Raw genomic sequence first — 20,056 nt, forward strand, 5'->3', positions numbered from 1 at the left:
TATTGGAAGCAGAGGAATTGTGGGTATTGTAAACCTGGGAAAATAGGGTTTCATAATAAAGCACTTTCCAAGCACCTACCTCCACAACGGTCTCAGTTTGTCAGAAATCGATTTCAGTGGGTGTGGTGTGGTCCTGGGCTCCAAGCCCAAGCCCAGTTGGCTTAAAAGCTGTTAATAAATAAAGTTCTTGTTATTTTTATTATAATCACAGGACCGCATCCTATTGAGCTTAAAGCACAGTCCCATGACCTCTAGCCTAATCATTCTGTGGGAGGAGGTTTTAACGCTCACCTCTCTCAGGTAAGTGGAACGCTCCAGAGTCTGATGGAAACGGTCTGGGGTCGAAAGCTGGGCCAGACGGACTCTGCGCGGTCGATCTCAATCAGGCCTCAGCAGAGGGAGAGGGTCGCGTCCTGACCGCATGGGCAAAGGAGTTTCCTAAAAGGGGAAAAAAACTGAAAAGATCTGAACAAACAACCTGATGGTTTAACAGACTAATGGCCACATATCTCCTGAGCACTTGGAAGCAGAGGGAATGTGGGACTTTATTGGAAGCAGAGGGAATTGTGGGTATTTATTGGAACAGAGGGAATTGTGATATGCAGAGATTATTGGTAAACCTGGGAAAATAGGGTTTCATATAAAAGCACTTTCCAGAGCACCTACCTCCACAACGGTCTCAGTTTTGTCAGAGAATCGATTTCAGTGGGTGTGTGGGTGGTCCTGGGCCAGCCCAAAGCCCAGTTGGCTTAAAAGCTGTTAATAAATAAAGTTCTTGTTGTTTTTATTATAATCACAGGAGCCTGCATCCTATTGAGCTTAAAGCACAGTCCCATGACCTCTAGCCTAAGTCATTCTGTGGGAGGAGGTTTTAACGCTCACCTCTCTCAGGTAAGTGTGGAAACGCTCCAGAGTCTGATGGAAGACGGGTCTGAGGGTTGTAAAGCTGGGCCAGGCGGGCTCCTGCGCCGGGCCGATTTCAATCAGTGCCACAGCAGAGGGGAGAGGGGTCGCGTCCTGACCGTCATGGGCAAAGGATGTTTCCTAAAAGGGGAAAAAGAAAAAACTGAAAAGATCTGAACAAACAACCTGATGGTTTTAACAGAACTAATGGCCACATATCTCCTGAGCAACTTGGAAGCAGAGGGAATTGTGGGTATTTTATTGGAAGCAGAGGGAATTGTGGGTATTTCATTGGAAGCAGAGGGAATTGTGGGTATTTGATAAACCTGGGAAAATAGGGTCTCATAATAAAAGCACTTTCCCACAGCACCTACCTCCACAACGGTCTCAGTTTTGTCAGAGAAATCGATTTCAGTGGGTGTGGTGTGGTCCTGGGCTCCAAGCCCAAAGCCCAGTTGGCTTAAAAGCTGTTAATAAATAAAGTTCTTGTTATTGTTCTTATTATAATCACAGGAGCCTGCATCCTATTGAGCTTAAAGCACAGTCCCATGACCTCTAGCCTAAGTCATTCTGTGGGAGGCAGTTTTAACGCTCACCTCTCTCAGGTAAGTGTGGAAACGCTCCAGAGTCTGATGGAAGACGGGTCTGAGGGTCGTAAAGCTGGGCCAGGCGGACTCCTGCGCCGGGTCGATCTCAATCAGCGCCTCAGCAGAGGGGAGAGGGGTCGCGTCCTGACCGTCATGGGCAAAGGATGTTTCCTAAAAGGGGAAAAAGAAAAACTGAAAAGATCTGAACAAACAACCTGATGATTTTAACAGCACTAATGGCCACATATCTGCTGAGCAACTTGGAAGCAGAGGGAATTGTGGGTATTTTATTGGAAGCAGAGGGAATTGTGGGTATTTTATTGGAAGCAGAGGGAATTGTGGGTATTTTACTGGAAGCAGAGGGAATTGTGGGTATTTTATTGGAAGCAGGGGGAATTGTGGGTATTTTATTGGAAGTAGGGGGAATTGTGGGTATTTTCCATGAAGCAAAGTGAATTGTGGGTATTTTCCAGAAAGCAGGGAATTTTCTCTATTTGCTAACATTAGCATTCTGGTTTAAACGTAGATTATTATAAAAGTAATTTTCCACAGTGGGCCTACCTCCACAAAAGCCTCAAAGTATATGTCACTGGGTCTGCTGGGGTCACCCAGTTCAGGTCCAAATCGGTTTACACGCTGTTAATACATAAAACAGGAAATGGCAAATGAAGAATGGATATGTTCACCAACACAAACGTAACACGTAACATATTACTACGTTATTATGTATCGAATTGAATTCATACTTACGTTTCCTAAAATGGTGTCCAACGAAAGAAGGGAAGAGTTTTCAATATAATTCTCATCACCTTGGTTAACCAACGCTGGTGAGAGAGGAAATTATGTCAGATACCGCTGTTGATGTCAAGCGGGTCCACAGGAAGATGTTAAAAAAATTCTGCTTACATCACATAGTGATTAATAAAATGTAGTAAACTGGTTCATTAGCAAAGCCGGTAGATATACAGGCTAGTTTAACGTATAACATGACCACATTTTGATGGTGAGTTTAGCTAGCTAGTCTGGAAGTCATTGGGCTATTTACGCTTAACAAACCCACATAGATCGTTTCACTTGGTTTTCAGATTACTGCTTCTAATCTAGTATTAATTTAATTGTTACCATACTGTAAAGTACGCTAATTTGACGTAAGTAAACCATGTGAAAAGGCGGTGTTAGCAAGTGCGATAATTCGCTGATGTTAAGATACGAGTCAGCAGCGCCGCCTCCCGCAAAGGAGGATATATAACACAAAAATTTAAATTTCATTATTGTTAATATTGTGATTCACAGCACAACAATTCGCCAAACTTACTCACCGTAACCCGTGTTGTTTCTAAATTGGGGTCCGTGCCTATACTGAAAAAATAAAAGCAAGAGAAGGAATCGCATAAGAATTCCTGCCATGATGGCAGGACTTATATTTAGGTTGCCCCCTCTTTGGATTTCAATAAGCGTATAAAACCGTTCGTAATACTGAATGAAGAAATAAGTCAAATGATAGTAAACAAGTGGAGTCTGCGAAATATATACAATTGGAATTCACTTTAAGATGTCACCGTTGTGCTGTTGCGTCACAGTTGCCAGTGTCGGGGTAACAGTAGGGTCTGAAGTTTTAAAAATAATTAGGCCTGTCGCGGTTTAACTGCGATTGGTAACGGACTACGTCATCTTAAAAGTCGTTCAATATTTGCGGCTGTATTTGACGATGACCACATCGTCTGTCTTCTTTCAATCATTGTAACCTCGCCGTTATTGACTATTAATAACCAAAGTAACCGAATACATCAGAGTATTGAATTAACAGTCATTTAGTGTGAGCAGAAACTTGCATCTAGGCCCTTTTCATGTTAAGATAAACGTTGCAAACGATTTTATAAACTGAAACCTTGCTTCGCTGAACAGGAGTCATTGGCCCCACCTGTAATCCTAGTCCTATACCCACCTTTGCCCTGGAGGGTTTTCGGATGGTCTTCATACGAACAGTTGTTTAATGTGGAAGCAGTTTCACACAGGTGTTGTGATTAAAGAGCACGTTGGATGATGGACATAGGCTACCAGTCACATTATTACAATTGAGATACTATTTCTACATTTTAATGAATCAAAACTCGCTACGCGGTGTACTTTATGACAAACAAACAAACAAAAAATAAATAATTGCCATCAAACAGACATTTGTTTGATGTGATGACATTTTACACCACAAGATGGCAGTGTACGAATTGTTACCACAGGCCTCTGCGATAACTTGTACGCTGTATGGAATTGTCTCTTTCAGGTACACACAACCCATTCCTCCAATTTGACGGTTATCACGTCTTAATTAGTTATGCTGGTCTGCTTGATACTTTCCCGATTTGATGTGAAAACACGCGGACTACAGGTGCTAACATGGCTTATGCTAGGAGCCACAAATGAACACGGTAACAGTGTAATAATTCGTATTCAGACCACAATATTCGCTGAAACTTGAATTTGGTTCCTTAGTATGCATCTATATATATATATATATATATATATATATGGCTCAGTACTCCAGCACGCGGGGTTTCAAATAAAACAGTGACTACGACGCTAAAGTGCAGATTGTCAAGCTTTAATTTGCGGGTATTTGCATCCATATTTGGGTGAACCATGTAGGAATTACAGCCCTTTTTATACATAGCCCATCCCCATTTGGGGGGACCAAAAGTAATTGGACAATCGGCAAAAGGGCCTAAACAACAACAATTCTGTCCCTGTCCAAATACTTACAGACTGCACTGTACATAGTTTATTTCTGCTTTAGAAACAGAACCCAAACAAAAGCTTTATTCCATAATAGCTATGTGACTAAAGCACGTTTACCATTTTGGCCCGGTTGTCTGTCTTTCAGGGTGTGTAGTTAAGACTGGTGGGGGGGGGGGGATTATTAGAAAATAAATCACCCAATTTCCTCAATATGAGCAGAATTTCGTAACAGGATTATACACGACTGACGAAAACGTCCTGTTTGCCTCTGGGTGACTGCACATGAGATCACCGTGTCTCGCCTATTTAGCCTGTCAGTGTTTGACACAGAACTGCCTCACTGAACACCGAGATCTAACTGACAAAGCAAATATGTTCTCAAAGAAAACAGGTCTGCTGTGGCAGTTAACCAATCCCGTTAGCAAACGAGGCATGAAGCCGGCAGAAAGCCACCGGATGCCTTATTTTTCTTGATTAATGCTCCTGAGGTTGTGCCAAGCAGGGCTTCAATTAAAACAGGGCTACAACAGTTAGAATGTGAATGTGCATTAAAACCATTTTCTGGAGGAGAGAACCGAACTGAATGCAGATCAATCTTACGCTATCGAAAGCCAAACCCTTCACTTGTGATGAGGACACCCACCCCCCGTAAGTTTTTTGGTGACTGGTTAGTAAGAGTCAAACTCACATTGGGGGGCCAGTGTCTTCAGAGTTCTGTAGTTTTCCTTTAAACAGCAGTCAGTTTGGGCCTTGGAAACTAGGAGTGTGGGCTCCACACTGTTACACTACAGCATGGACTTTGGCCTCTCTCTGACCGAGTGTTGACTGGTGGGGCTGATCGCCTGGGCTGATCGGTGGGGCTGATCGCCTGGGCTGATCGCCTGGGCTGATCGGTGGGGCTGATCGCCTGGGCTGATCGGTGGGGCTGATCGCCTGGGCTGATCAGTGGGGCTGATCGCCTGGGCTGATCGGTGGGGCTGATCGGTGGGGCTGATCGGTGGGGCTGATCGCCTGGGCTGATCAGTGGGGCTGATGAGTGGGGCTGATAAACAGTGAAACACAAGGCCGGGACGCGGCATCAAATGAGGTTTTGTTTCCATGGTAATTACAGGCTTCCGACGCAGAGCCGCGAGCTCAGAGCAGCGGCTGGGCCGTCCGGCAGGACTCCGCGTTCGGGACGGTAACGGCGTGTCTAAAGGCCGTCCGCGGTGAGAGAGTGACTCATTCCACCCAGAGGCCCACACGCTTGTGTACATGTTTGTTCAGTTAGGGGAGTTCTTTTTTTTTTTAGACCACCAAGGAGAGCTGCAGAGGAAGGGGGGAGGGGCCTTAACTTAAAAAAAAACAGCAGAACTCACCAATGAACTGGGGGGTTTATAGCTCATGAATGATGTCTTAAGTAGCTGGCTGGAAGTGCAGCCTTCCACACCATTACAGATCAGCAAAAGGTGCCATTTTCCCCAGAAAAATATTATTTTGCCCCATTTCACACAATTGCAAGCACCATCAAAAACTGTAACAATGAAAATGAAAACAACAAAAAAACGTCTAAACGGTCTCCAGGAGATCTTTAAGAGCTCAGGACAGGCGCCTGAGACGGGGGAACCGGGGGGGGGGGGGCGGTGGGGGGGGGCATGCACTACGACACCGAGCGCCCGCTCTTGGCAGTTAGCAAACATTCAAACGTGAACTTTGAAACTGAAATGGAGAGCACTGCAAGAACTGACTGAAACATTACATTGTGAAAATAGTGCTGTATATAGTCTCTATTATTATTATTATCATTATTCATGTAATTATTAATATTATTATAGTCATGTGAGGGAGAGTTCCACTCTAGGGTCACAGAGGTAAAACGGGGTGATCTGTTGCTGGGGGGGGTTCATCATTTAACAGCTGTGCACCCCGTTAATCATGGACGAAAACAAAAAAACAAGCCAAGCCGGAGGCTTCAGGACAAATGCCAATGTTCATCCCGCCCCCGCCCTGCGACCCCCCCATTGCCCCCCCCACTGTGAGGCACCGAGGAGACGCTCGCATGTGTTTTAATCCGCCCCCCTCCCGGCCCCCCAGCTGTCTGTGTCAGATGACACAAGGGTTCAAAGGTCAGCATTCTTCAAACGGTTGTGTTCCCGCCGGGCCATCCGAGTGCAGGCGTAACCCCGCCCACCGACAGGCTCCGCCCACAGAATGCTTCACCCACACACCACCACACACACACACGCGCGTGCACGCGCGCACACAAACACACACCCACACTTTTTTGACCTGGCTATGACACCAGGAGGCCCAACAGCAGCAGTAATTTGTGGATTTTGCTCTTTAGCTCACACTCAGTGTTTAAAGCACATTACTGATAAAGCGGAATAGCTGAGCAGTGAGATCACCCCTGAAAAACACACACACTCGCAAAAAACACACACACACTCGCAAAAAACACACACACACTCGCAAGCCTACACCAGCACACCAAGACTTCATATAACAAAATTTATTCATAAATTTACTCCATAGTGTTTTTTTTAAAGGTTTTCCTGTATAAGCGTTTAATATTCAGCACCGACTCTCGGAGGAGGGCTGTGAGGTCACAGGAAGTGCAGGCACTGCGGGTTCCGGTTTTGGCGTGTGATGCGAGTCCAGAGAATTGCACTTATCTTTCAGAGTCCTGCTGAAACACAGTTTTTTGGCGGAGGGGGCCTTGGCCCTCTTCTCCTTGCGCTTCGGCCTGCACCTCTTGGGGGCGCCCTCCTTCTGCCCGGCGGGGCAGGAGTTCGCGGCCGGCCGTTCGTGGGGCCCCGCCCCCTCCTGGCGGGAATCGGCCGGCTCTGGCGGTCGGTCGCCGCCGGCCTGCGTCACATGGTTTCCCGCGCACCCCCCCGCTGTGAGAGTCTTTGCCGCCGGGGCGGGGCTAACGGCGCCATTAGCGCCCGAGCACTGAGGCCTGCCCGACCTCTGGGGCTCTTCGGCGGCAGGGCCGGTGGAGTCCGGCGCCCCCTGGTGGTCGGGAGACTGCTGCAGCTGCACCATGTGCACGCAGTAGTTCCTGAGGTGGCAGGCCTGGGGGGCGGGTCTCTGCCCGAGGCCCGAGGGGCAGTGGGGGTGGTGCTGCCGGGGCAGGTGGTGCGCGGGGGCGTGGTGGAGGTAGTGGGCGTGGCACTCCAGGGCGGAGAGCAAGGCTCGCCCCTGCAGGGGGAGGCCACCGGGGGGCGCACACGAGCCGGGGCAGGGCGGGGGGACGTCCCCGATCTGAGAGCACGAGTGGGGCGTCCACGGCGCGCCCCTGACCGGCTGGGGGTCCCCACAGGAGTACTGGCAGGGGCGCCCCGGCTCGGACAGGGCAGGCAGCCCGTTTTCGGGGGTCCCGCTGTAGAGCCGGGGGCACACCTGCGCCTCGTCGCCGGCGGACCCGTCCGTGCGCCCGGCGTCTGTGGCGGACGCCAGCGGCTCCAGCTCGTAGTGCTCGTGCTCCACCTCGCCGCGGCACAGCTTCCCGGCGGCGGGCAGCGAGGGGGCGGGGCCGTCGGGCGAGAGGGCGTGGCAGCGCAGCCCCTTGGGCAGCGGGATCTGCCCGCAGGTGCCCTGCGGCCCCAGGCAGCGGCACATGCACTGAAAGAAGAAGGTGGCGAAGGCCCAGCTCACGCACATGATCAGCATCATGAAGGTGCCCAGCTGGGTGTACGCCAGCACGGTGGACGGCATCATCATCGCCCCCGCCACGAAGGTGGTGAGCGCCGCCATGGCAATGGCCGAGCCCATCCGGCTCAGGGAGAAGACCACCTTCCCCTCGCGGTCGGGCTCGGGGGCCAGGCGGTAGGCCACGCCGTAGTGCACGGCGAAGTCCACCGACAGCCCCACCGCCACCGAGATGGTGACCGACTCCAGGACGTTCAGCTCCCAGCCCAGCAGCACCAGCGACCCCACCGTCACAAAGATGGTCCCGGCGATGGACACGATGGCGTACAGGCTGATCACCACGTTCCAGGTGGTCAGGAGCATCACGCTGAACGCCACCGCCACCGACAGCGCCATGGCGACCAGCGTGCCGTCCGACAGGCTGTCCTGCAGGTCGTAGAACTCCAGGTTGCTGACGAACCAGCCGTAGCTCAACCCCGGGGGCGCGGACTTCAGCTCCTCCTGGATCCACACGTCCACCTCCCGGTAGAACTGGTGCATCCGCTCGTAGGCCAGCGTGAACAGGTAGGTGCTCTGGAACTCCAGCACCACCGCCCGGATGGTGTCGTTGATGTCGAACCTGGGGCCGGGCGTCTTGCTGTCCAGGTGGTAGATGGTGCTGCGGTCCAGCTCCATGATGGCCCTCTTGATGCAGAGCTCGAAGACGTCCTGCTTGTAGGGGAAGACGGACTGGCTGCAGCAGGGGTAGACGAGCGCCTCCTCGCAGTCCTGGTTCTCCATCCACTGCTTGAAGGTCTCCATGAAGCAGCTGGTGAAGTCCTGCTCGTCCGACTGGTGCACAAAGCTCTGGTTCCGCAGCTTCTGACAGAAGTTGAGGATCCAGGTCTGGGAGGCCGGGGTGGCCACGTTGAAGGTGGCGTCCAGCGTGAGCTTGCCCTTGTTTTTGGGGTTGAGGGGGTCCCCGCTGTCCACGGGGGTGACGCCCCAGATTATGGTGATGGGCATGTGCAGCTCCTCGCCGTTGTGGACGCGCTCGAACATGAAGAGCTTCTTGAACTCGGCGTCGTAGCGCTCGAAGGGGTGGGAGGAGCGGAACACCTGGAACTCGGACAGCTCCAGCGAGGGCAGCTTCATCTTGGGGTCGATGCAGACCACGTAGGCCCCGCCCACCGTGAAGGCCAGGAACCAGAAGAGCCAGACGTAGCGGAACCTGATCACCACGCAGGGCAAGACCTTCTCGAAGAAGATCCGGGAGACCTCGGAGGCGGCGAAGAGGCACTTGTCCACCTTCTGGCAGAGAAAGTTCCAGAAGCTTTTGGTGCTGTAGGCCCGGCTACTGTGCGGCGGCGTTTGGAAGCAGGTGAAGAGGTTGAGCAGGTAGCGCTCGTGCAGGACCACCACCGCCGGCAGCCAGGTGACCATCAGGATGTAGTTGACCAGGATGGCGGTGCCGGCGTAGACCCCGAAGCAGCGGATGGCGGTGATGTTGCTGACGTAGTTGGCGTAGAAGGCGGCGGCGGTGGTGAAGCTGGTGACAAACATGGAGAGGGCGGCGTGCTGCAAGGTCACGCCCACCGTCCGCGACAGCTCGGCGTCGGGCCGGTCGAACTTGGTGTAGTTCCAGACGTCGCAGAGGACGAAGGCGTCGTCCGCGCCGATCCCGACCAGGATGATGAGCGCCGTCAGGTTCATGAAGGGGAAGAACTGGAAGTTGAAGACGACGCGGTACAGGAAGTAGGACACGATCAGCGAGCTGATGATGGCGAACATGGTCATGAGGGTGATGAAGACGGAGCGGGTGTACACGCACATGACCGCCAGGACGATGACGATGGCGATGGCCGGGTACACCGTGTCCGTCAGCAGGTAGTCCTGGAACAGGTTGTGCTTGATCCCAAACTCGATTCCCGTCACCGTGGTCACGCCGTCCGAGGCGTTCCAGTTCTCGAAGTTGTCCAGGTAGATGTCCATCATGGTCTCGCCCTTCTCCGTGGGGGAGAAGAGCATGCTGTACCTCAGCGACGGGGCCTGCGGGTCCCCCGCCTTGGGCCCCAGGAAGTCCTTGTCCACCAGGAAGTGGAGGATCTGGTAGACGGCGTTGTACTTGGTGCACTTGCGCGGCACGTTGGCGCACTTGAGCTGGTCCTTGCGGCGCGCGGCCGTGTCCCAGCAGTCGGGCCCCAGCGTGCCGTTGTGGTAGAACTTGGCGCAGGAGCGCAGCACCTTCAGCGTGTGGGACGCGTCGCGCTCCGTGATCTTCTGGCACGACGACTTGTTGTTGAGGACGGCGATGTAGTTGCCCAGCGTCCAGCTGGGGCAGCAGGAGGCATCGGAGGTCCGCTGGCACAGCTTCCAGTACTGCGGGTGTGACCGGACCTGCGGGGGGGCGACAGACCAACAGTTACATCAGGAGGGGCTCCTCATTTAGGCTTTACTCCCTGTTTTAGGCCCCAGTTTGGAACGCTCAGTCATGCTCAAACTACGCCGCTCACTGCAGCCGCCCGTTCCTTATGTTCATGCTGCAGTGTGCAAGTCCAGCTCACACAGACGTGTGTGAGATGTGAGAGCGCCACCTACCCGCGTGTTGTCCAAACTGCACATGGATTTGATTGCTTGTACATTCCACAGGTTCTTCCCCTCCGCAGAGCTGAACACCAGCCTGGAGTAGCGGTCCCCTGCTTGGAGAGACAAGGACCGAGCTTAACGCCTTCCAGCAAACACTCACACCAAACTGCCAATTTACAAACACTCACACCAAACTGCCAACTTACAAACACTCACACCAAACCGCCAATTTACAAACACTCACACAAACTGCCAACTTACAAACACTCACACAAAACTGCCAACTTACAAACACTCACACCAAACTGCCAACTTACAAACACTCACACCAAACTGCCAACTTACAAACACTCGCACAAAACCGCCAATTTACAAACACTCGCACAAAACCGCCAATTTACTGGTCAGTCTAGGTGATCTGTAGCTTTGTGGCATGCGTAGAAAAGTTTCATATTTTTGTGAGAGTTGCAGAAGTTTTGAACAGGAAGCGAAAAGCATGTCCACACCGGGAACGTCGCAGAAGAAGCTGTCTTTGCTGAAGTCCCACTCCACCTGCCGCTTGTCTCTGTCCAAGTGCTCCTCCAGCCACCGGTCCTCCTGGTGACTACCAACACGCAAACAAATGCAAACAAACGCAAACAAACGCAAACAAAAACTACTTCAGTTTTCAGACAGACAACAGAAGCATGAATCACAGCAGACATAAAAGGTCACATCCAAAATCCCGGTTAGGGTAAGATGATCATTTCGTCAGCACCATATTTTCATTGTCTCATTTCAACTCTTGATCCACTACAACAGACAAATAAATAAAAATTTAAAAAATGTATAATAAATTAAAGTATTTTGCAGAGTTACATTGCGTCTGGATGGGCTAACACATATCATGTGGATGGGTATCTGCCACACAGGAATAGCACTGATCTGAAACAGGAAGTCATTTGCGGCTCCAGATTGGCTGTGATAAATTAAATAATTTTTTGAAAAAGAGAAAGAGCGTCTGTGCGTTTAGGTCCAGACGGGCGACCGCATGCATGAGTAATGCAGTGTGTTTCAGACAGGATGCAGGTCTTGGCTGAGGGCCCCGGGTTCGACAGCACCCCCCCGCCCCCCCACACACACACAACCCCCCCAACGGGGGCTGGAATTCCCTTTAATCAAAGGGGTCTGCGAGGGACAGTGGAGGACACGAGCGAGCCCCCGCCCCGGCCAAACTGAGGTTTCCTCTCGGCCTCTTAAGGGCCTCAGTGAAGAGGAAATAAGAGAGAGACGCCCCCCCTCACCACCCCCACCCTGCCCCGCCCCCGCCTGATCCGTTCTGCAGTGTGGCACAGCGGTTAGGGAGCTCAGAGGCTGCGGGTTCTACTCCCAGCCGGGGCACTGCCATCGCACCCGTGAGCGAGATGCTCTCTTTAACTGCTCCAGTGAACATTCAGCGGCATATGAACGCGACGCCAGCAGGAAACAGGAAGTGGTCACCTCTTGGCCTGTTCGTCGGCGTATTTGAAGGGGTAGTTGGCCAGGGTGGCTTTGTAGCCGGTGTTCTTCACCATGTTGTTCCATGTGACCAGGCGCTGACCAATGGCTGTGCCCCGTGGCTCAAACCCCTGCGCGACAGAATTACGCTCATTATTTAATTGTCTAGAATAGCACTGATACTATCTACAAATTATTAATACTATTGCACAATACAATGACTAAAAATACACTGATCCCAGTTAAGGGAAAATCAGCTGTAGGAATTTGCAGTACACACACACACAAACACATGCACGAGCAAACAGAGACACACAAACATGTACACACACACGCAAGCAACCACACACGAACATGTACACATGCACACACACACACACAAACACACACAAGCCACATCTGTGAAGCGTTAATCTATAAATAATCTGTTGCATCTGTGATCCATTCTGAGCCAGAAATACGCAGCAAGCAGCTTGAAAAACTAATTTTCCACCTCCACTGCAAGGGCTGTGGTAGGCCAGCTGGGCCTTTAGAATGAGGGAGCTGTTGTGTGATTGGCCAGTTGGCCCTTTAGAATGAGGGAGCTGTTGTGTGATTGGCCAGTTGGCCCTTCAGAATGAGGGAGCTGTTGTGTGATTGGCCAGTTGGCCCTTCAGAATGAGGGAGCTGTTGTGTAATTGGCCAATTGGCCCTTCAGAATGAGGGAGCTGTTGTGTGATTGGCCAATTGGCCCTTCAGAATCAGGGAGCTATTATGAGATTGGTCACTTGGCCCATTAGAATGAGGGATCAGTTGAGTGATTGGTCAGTTGGCCCATTAGAATGAGGGAGCTGTTGTGTGATTGGCCAGTTGGCCCTTTAGAATGAGGGAGCTGTTGTGTGATTGGCCAGTTGGCCCATTAGAATGAGGGAGCTGTTGTGTGATTGGTCAGTTGGCCCATTAGAATGAGGGAGCTGTTGTGTGATTGGTCAGTTGGCCCATTAGAATGAGGGAGCTGTTGTGTGATTGGTCAGTTGGCCCATTAGAATGAGGGAGCTGTTGTGTGATTGGTCAGTTGGCCCATTAGAATGAGGGAGCTCTTGTGTGATTGGTCAGTTGGCCCATTAGAATGAGGGAGCTGTTGTTGTATGATTGCTGCTTACAGGGGAACTTCATCCAAAAAACACAACAAATCTATCTGCCCATGGATCATTTGGAAACAAAAAACAACCAATGACAAAACAGCAGTCTTATAGATGGTGGCTCCACCAACGCACAGTACTGTTACTCACCAGCAGGGGGTCAGAGAAGTCTGGGAGCTCTGGAACCAGGACCCCCACCAAGGCACAGACTCCTATGAGGACAGTGCACACGCCCAGTACCACCACCGGCCAATCAGCTATCAGCGCAGCATAACTGGGGGGACATGGGGGTGCGGTCAGAATCACAGGTTTGAAACAGCGTGCAGTGGCTGCCATAGAAACACACTAAACACTTCCTGTGAGTAAAGACACACGCTAAACACTTCCTGTCAGTAAAAACACACTAAACACTTCCTGTCAGTAAAAACACACTAAACACTTCCTGTGAGTAAAGACACATGCTAAACACTTCCTGTGAGTAAAGACACATGCTAAACACTTCCTGTTAGTAAAAACACACTAAACACTTCCTGTCAGTAAAAACACACTAAACACTTCCTGTCAGTAAAAACACACTAAACACTTCCTGTCAGTAAAAACACACTAAACACTTCCTGTCAGTAAAAACACACAGTAAAACTACAGACCTGGAGACACACACACTGTCACTGGGACACAAGTGAACCCAAAAGAGTCGTAGCTCTTTGTGTGAGACACTAGAATCCCATCTGCGTATGCGTATCAGACTTCAGTGGAGGGGGGTCAGTGATGGGGGGGGGGGGTCACGTTACGGTAGGAAAAATACTTGATGAAACGCTGTGCAGGACTGCAAGTCTTTTGGGGAAAACTGACACATACAAAATCCAGACACCCCCCCCACTACCTTAATGAGACGACAGAATTTCACTAAATTCTGAAACTCGACCTTACTGCACAACGGCCCCTTACCGCACACATAGTGTGTGTGTGTGTGTGTGTGTGTGTGTGCGAGTGTGTGTGTGTGTGTGTGTGTGTGCGAGTGTGTGTGTGTGCGAGTGTGTGTGTGTGTGTGTGTGTGTGTGTGTGTGTGTGCGAGTGTGTGTGTGTGAGTGTGTGTGTGTGTGTGTTCATATAAAGCCAGTTCTTTCTTAATGCCGTTCACTCGCCACATTTTGAGTGACAGGAGCTTCTGTTAATGAGACCCAGACAGACAGCACACAGCTCACTGCATTTAATGCCCCTCTAACACACACCAGCATTACGTACGTTCAGTTCTATTCAGTTACAGAGTGGGAGACAGAGACTGAGGGAGAGAGGGGGAGGGAGAGAAAGAGGGAGAGAGGTGGAGAGAGAGAAAGAGGAACAGAGGTGGAGAGAGAAAAAGAGGGAGAGAGGAGGAGGGACAGAAAGAGGAACAGAGGTGGAGAGAGCAAAAGAGGGAGAGAGGAGGAGGGAGAGAAAGCGGGAGAGAAGGACAGAAAGAGGATTTCAGTAGGTATTACCTTTTGGGGAATCTAAATGGTCTTGAGCTGAAAAAGAAAAAAAAAAATCGGGTTCAAAATTTAGGAAACAATATCAAAATGTGAATCAAAAGCAAAAGCTTCCATAAAGAACAGAATTATCAGAAAGAATCACACAGAAAAACTACACCCATGTGCACGTAGCCCTCTCCACAATCCCATAATGCATCAGTGGCCCTCTCCACAAACCCATAATGCATCAGTGGACCTCTCCACAAACCCTTAATGCGTCAAACAGAAGACTCGTACGGTAAGCCCAGGAAATGGCTCTCCGTTAAATATATCACACAATTCAGCATCGCTGAAACCGCCATCTCTCTCTTTAAATCAGGAACGCTGAAGTGACAGTTGCATAAATCAGAACTTTATTAACTTCCTCTCCCGTGAAAGAGCTCCGGTTGCGGGTTCGATGGCGCTAAGTTCGGCGAGGTCAAAGAGCAGCGACAGGCCGGAAAAAAAGGGGGGGGGGGGCTGCTTTCTGGGGTCCTCAGTTTTTAGGCCCTATTAAACCATCACAGGTATGAGGTTTTTTTTTCTCCTGGAAGAGCGAAGCTGTACCTAAGAGGAGATTTATAGACTCTGAACACATGTGCATTCCAGGCCGATCGGTAAGCCTCCAACATTACCGCTAACATTCCAGCCTCCGACATTACCGCTAACGTTCCAGCCTCCGACATTACCGCTAACGTTCCAGCCTCCGACATTACCGCTAACGCTTCAGCCTCCGACATTACCGCTAACGTTTCAGCCTCAAACATGACCGCTAACATTAGGCCACACCCTTATCTCAGTGCAAAGCGGGTCCAAAACTCTGCCATGGAAGGACATCAGGTTTACAGTGTCCGTACAATCCCAGTACTTTCCCAATGACTTTTCTCCTCCCCATTTCTCCAATCAAACATACTTATAAAAAACATACAATCAAAAGTTATTAATTTACCCAGTTCTTCCACATAAATTCATAAAACAAATTTTTGGTTAACTGGATTGGCAACCATTGTAAGAATGTGCAGTTCACTCTGGTATGGAGTCCACCTCCGGGACAGGAGAATGAAAAACCAACAAACAAACAAACGAGAGGAAGAGAGAGAGGGAGCAGCTGGAGATGGACCCCCCTCCACGGTCTGGGACGGCCCGGGAGCTGGAACCCGCGGCCCAGAGCCGCGCGCGGAGGCGCTTCAAACGGACGCGGCGGCCTGGAGCCGACGCCCGGCAGCCCAGAGGCCAGAGGTGGCGTGCCCCCCCCCGCCCGGCAGCCCAGAGGCCAGAGGTGGCGCGTCCCCCCCCCGCCCGGCAGCCCAGAAGCCAGAGGCGGCGCGTCCCCCCCCCGCCGCGGCGGGAAGAGAATCCCTGGAATGCTGTAATTAGCCGTTGCCATGGTGCGGAAAAGCCGCCGGCCGGAATGTTTCACCAACGGGCGACTTCTCGTCCGGCCGTGAAGCGCTAGAGTCGCCGGACCCGACCAGGACCACCGCTCAGAACCCAGACCCACACACCCACCAGGACCACCGCTCAGAACCCAGACCCACACACCGACCAGGACCACCGCTCAGAACCCAGACCCACACACCGACCAGGACCACCGCTCAGAACCCAGACCCACACACCGACCAGGACCACCACTCAGAACCCAGACCCACACACCGACCAGGACCACCGCTCAGAACCCAGACCCACACACCGACCAGGACCACCGCTCAGAACCCAGACCCACACACCGACCAGGACCACCGCTCAGAACCCAGACCCACACACCGACCAGGACCACCGCTCAGAACCCAGACCCACACACCGACCAGGACCACCGCTCAGAACCCAGACCCACACACCGACCAGGAGCTTCATTCTGATCCTGCAAGGTCAGCCCTGCGTTTACTGACACACCCATGGCCATACGGTCACTAAAGACCCAGCACTCCTACACCTTCTGCTCCTGACAGAAAGATACACGGCACAATTCTCTTTTTGTGCAGTGCTTATATGTAATATGTGACATCTCTCCACACACACGCACACATGCACACGCGCGCGCGCACACACACACACACACTACAGCACTGAACAGCCCTGCAAAATGGGAAACCCTCCTATCATTTAGTGCCTGAAAAAGGGTAAAAAAGGGGCCATCTGGGTTTGATCACCCTGTAAAAAAAAGGGCTGGATAATGGCAGAGTGAGCTTTGAGTCGGAGAAACCCAGGAGCACCCTGAACACAGACCACCAGCCAATCACAACGCAGCACAGGAGGGGGGGGGGGGGGAAACCCCAGAAAAGCTAAAATAACTTTGGCCGAAATGTTATTGTGTTTGTGCAGAGGGCTGTTTACAGATCAGCGGGTTAATGAATAAAGCAAACGGCAGCTCTGCAGGCCGGAAGCGCCGCGAGCTACGCACTGCACGGGGTCAAAGGTCGCGGCCTGGGGGGCGAGGGGGGGGCAGACGCTCAGGATGGGGCTAGCCCAATTACTGTCACCTCATTAAACGTGATTAAAGCTTCAGAGGGACACCCCCCTTTCAAAAACAACCACCAGAAGAAGCAGAGCACGCAGGGGAAGAGAGGGATTTGTTGGAACAGGAACGCTGAGAAAAGCAGGAGTGAACACATTCAGCACGAGGAGAGGCCTCCAGCACTCCTGCAGCCTCTCCAGGGATTCAGCCCCGCACCTCCTCTTCCACCTCCAACTCCTTCTCTTCCTCCCGCATCTCCTATACCTCCTCCTCCACCTATACCACCTCCTACACCTTTAGCTTCTACCTTCAGTGTCATTCCGGATCACCACTTGTCTCCTCCTACAGACACTCACCTCCTCCTGAGTAAGGCCAGCAACTAAGGGACACTTTATCTGATGCATTTATCCATGAAAAGTCCTTAATAAGCAGCTTGTGTCGATCCATCACTTAAGTGCATGCCTTTATAACATATTTATTATCAGTGAGAAACACACCGCGCATTAGGCACAGGCAGCTTCTGAAGGTGATTCCATCTAAGCGCAATGCAGTTCAGCCTCAACCTTAAAAAAGAAATTCCTGGAAGGTTTTCTTTTCTGTTCACACAGGCTTATAAAATTTGTTCCAGTGAATAAAACGACAATGCTATGAAAGCTATGAGGAAACACGAGCCAAACTACAGTAAGAACTCATTTTAAGAGTCAGAGAAAAATGCTCTCTTTATAATAAATATTATAATGTGTGAGCGCGCTCAGTGGGGCTGTGGGCGTGAGCGCGCTCAGTGGGGCGCCGCTCAGTGGGGCTGTGGGCTGTGAGCGCGCTCAGTGGGGCTGTGGGCGTGAGCGCGCTCAGTGGGGCTGTGTGTGTGAGCGCGCTCAGTGGGGCTGTGGGCGTGAGCGCGCTCAGTGGGGCTGTGGGCGTGAGCGCGCTCAGTGGGGCTGTGGGCGTGAGCGCGCTCAGTGGGGCTGTGGGTGTGAGCGTGCTCAGTGGGGCTGTGGGCGTGAGCGCGCTCAGTGGGGCTGTGGGCGTGAGCGCGCTCAGTGGGGCTGTGGGCGTGAGCGCGCTCAGTGGGGCTGGGGCGTGGCGCTCAGTGGCTGTGGGCGTGAGCGCGCTCAGTGGGGCTGTGGGTGTGAGCGCGCTCAGTGGGGCTGTGGGTGTGAGCGGGGGGGACACATCCGCAGATGCTCCCGCTCTCAGAGTCACGGCTGCCATCCCAGCATTCCTGCGCATGAAATATGGACATGCCGAAATTTCAGACATGCAGGCCGGATTTCAACACCGCAGCCGAGTTACACGCTGTCTGCGAGACATCTCCATTACACCCGCGCCCCCCCCCGCACCCCCCTCCCGGCTTAACCGTACCCTAAAACTGAGACCGAGCGCTTCAAACCCGTTAGAGGGCACCCGTGGAATTCTAAAGTCCCAGGTAAAATAAACAGGGATAACTCATTTCCCCTGAGCCCGGTGCTCAGGACCGCCGTCCACCTATCAGGTGTCTGCTACAATCCAGCCTCCACCAATGAGAGCGGACAGAATCCACCGGGGAAGTTCTTCTAGACACAGAAATTCATCGCAAAGTTGCAGAAATTTTAAGCCGCTTCTTTTCATTAAAAACCCCAAAACGACCAGGCGGCTGGTGAGTTTGTGAGATGTGAGATGAAAATACTGGAGTTTGGAACTTAAACTGTCCCGGCCGACTGAAGCGCCCCCGCCTCCGCGCGACTCTCGAGCCGACTGAGCGCGTGCGGGGAGTGCTGTCGGGCGCAGTCTGAACTCCAGGTAACAGGGCCACGCCCACCACGCTTCACCAGCTTCCACACTACGCCCACTGAGGGGAGGGGCTAGGAGAGGGGGAGGGGCTCTGAGGCAGTGAGGGGGAGGGGCTTGGCGAGGGGGAGGGGCTCCGCCGCGGCCCTCAGGCTCGCCGCGCGCAGGAAGCTGCATTCGGGCTGATTTACAGGCGTGAAAATCGTCAGGCCGTTACAGCACAGAATCCGCCCCCATAAACCCCCACGACCCCCACGACCCCCAAAGCCACCGCGTTCTCAGTTATTATACTGCGGCTGACCCTAACCGATGACATCAGACAAGGGCGAACACCGACCCCATCCTGGTCTGGGCTTAAAGGCCCCATGATGCACTAGGAGCGTGAAGAAAGCTGCTAAATCCATAACGCCACGTTCTGTCCTGACTGCGTGTTTTTTTTCCAAGAATGACCCTCCAGCTCAGAGACAGGATGTCTGCAGTGAGAGGATGTGATGGCTTCATTACAGGAGCTGACATGTGCGAAAGTCAGGGGGGTTAAAAGAGCCAGACGGGGGGGGGGGGCAGCCCGGTCCCGTACAGCCTGGTCCCCATACAGCCTGGTCCCCAAACAGCCCGGTCCCCGTACAGCCTGGTCCCCGTACAGCCCGGTCCCCCTACAGCCCGGTCCCCCTACAGCCCGGTCCCCATACAGCCCGGTCCCCATACAGCCCGCCTGGTCCCCGTACAGCCCGGTCCCGTACAGCCGGTCCCGTACAGCCCGGTCCCCGTACAGCCCGGTCCCCGTACAGCCCGGTCCCCGTACAGCCCGGTCCCCGTACAGCCCGGTCCCCCTACAGCCCGGTCCCCATACAGCCCGGTCCCCATACAGCCCGGTCCCCATACAGCCCGGTCCCCCTACAGCCCGGTCCCCCTACAGCCCGGTCCCCCTACAGCCCGGTCCCCCTACAGCCCGGTCGGGATTCCACACCGCGACCCAGCGCCTTCTCCAGCCCGAACGCCTGGCCTTATAAGTTCAGTGCTTTTCTGCATTGGGTGATTGTAAGGAGGAATTCTCTGAGCCCATTTCCCAGAAGCACTGCTAATCCCGCCATATAAATCAGGCCCGGGAGGATGAGCCGCCAGTTATCAGCATAGCGCCAAACAGCACACTAACTTTAACCCAACACAGGCCATATACAACAGCATTAACCCAACACAGGCCATACACAAGAGCATTAACCCAACAGAGGCCATACACAACTGCATTAACCCAACAGAGGCCATACACAACAGCATTAACCCAACAGAGGCCATACACAACAGCTTTAACCCAACAGAGGCCATACA

At 52.4% G+C, this 20,056-nt stretch overlaps 2 protein-coding genes across 13 annotated transcripts in view; both read right to left on the reverse strand.

Annotated features, from left to right (window-relative positions):
- Positions 1-75: 75 nt before the first annotated feature.
- Positions 76-6,002, reverse strand: LOC135258065 (uncharacterized). The gene is made up of 8 exons (XM_064341265.1): positions 3,436-6,002; positions 2,810-2,849; positions 2,241-2,314; positions 2,052-2,126; positions 1,500-1,661; positions 1,278-1,370; positions 883-1,044; positions 76-168 (listed from the first exon to the last, which is right to left on the reverse strand). Exons 1-8 carry the CDS (start codon positions 3,466-3,468, stop codon positions 76-78), a joined length of 732 nt encoding a protein of 243 aa, XP_064197335.1. The 5' UTR covers positions 3,469-6,002.
- A 697-nt stretch (positions 6,003-6,699) lies between these two features.
- The window catches only part of disp1 (dispatched homolog 1 (Drosophila)), a 51,343-nt gene continuing 37,986 nt past the window's right edge, over positions 6,700-20,056 (reverse strand). For 11 of the 12 annotated variants that reach the window (XM_064340822.1, XM_064340819.1, XM_064340820.1 and 8 more), the window contains 6 exons: positions 14,500-14,526; positions 13,169-13,292; positions 11,901-12,028; positions 10,928-11,025; positions 10,434-10,534; positions 6,700-10,232 (listed from right to left, as the gene is read on the reverse strand). In XM_064340822.1, the coding sequence (XP_064196892.1) occupies positions 6,777-10,232; positions 10,434-10,534; positions 10,928-11,025; positions 11,901-12,028; positions 13,169-13,292; positions 14,500-14,526 (3,934 nt within the window). In that variant the 3' untranslated portion in view covers positions 6,700-6,776. The remainder of the gene's footprint in view (positions 10,233-10,433; positions 10,535-10,927; positions 11,026-11,900; positions 12,029-13,168; positions 13,293-14,499; positions 14,527-20,056) is intronic. The other variant, XM_064340824.1, reaches the window with a different exon arrangement.

Source organism: Anguilla rostrata, chromosome 6 (genome assembly GCF_018555375.3).
Source record: "Anguilla rostrata isolate EN2019 chromosome 6, ASM1855537v3, whole genome shotgun sequence".
NCBI classification, from domain to species: Eukaryota; Metazoa; Chordata; class Actinopteri; order Anguilliformes; family Anguillidae; genus Anguilla; species Anguilla rostrata.

Coding starts and splice junctions, on each gene's coding strand:
- LOC135258065 (XM_064341265.1), bottom strand. CDS start 3,468: ATGAAGACCATCCGAAAACCCTCCAGGGCAAAG. Junction 2,850..3,435: donor GAAAACCCTCCAGGGCAAAG/GTGGGTATAGGA, acceptor TTATTTTTTCAG/TATAGGCACGGACCCCAATT. Junction 1,662..2,051: donor ACTTTGAGGCTTTTGTGGAG/GTAGGCCCACTG, acceptor TTCCCCTTTTAG/GAAACATCCTTTGCCCATGA.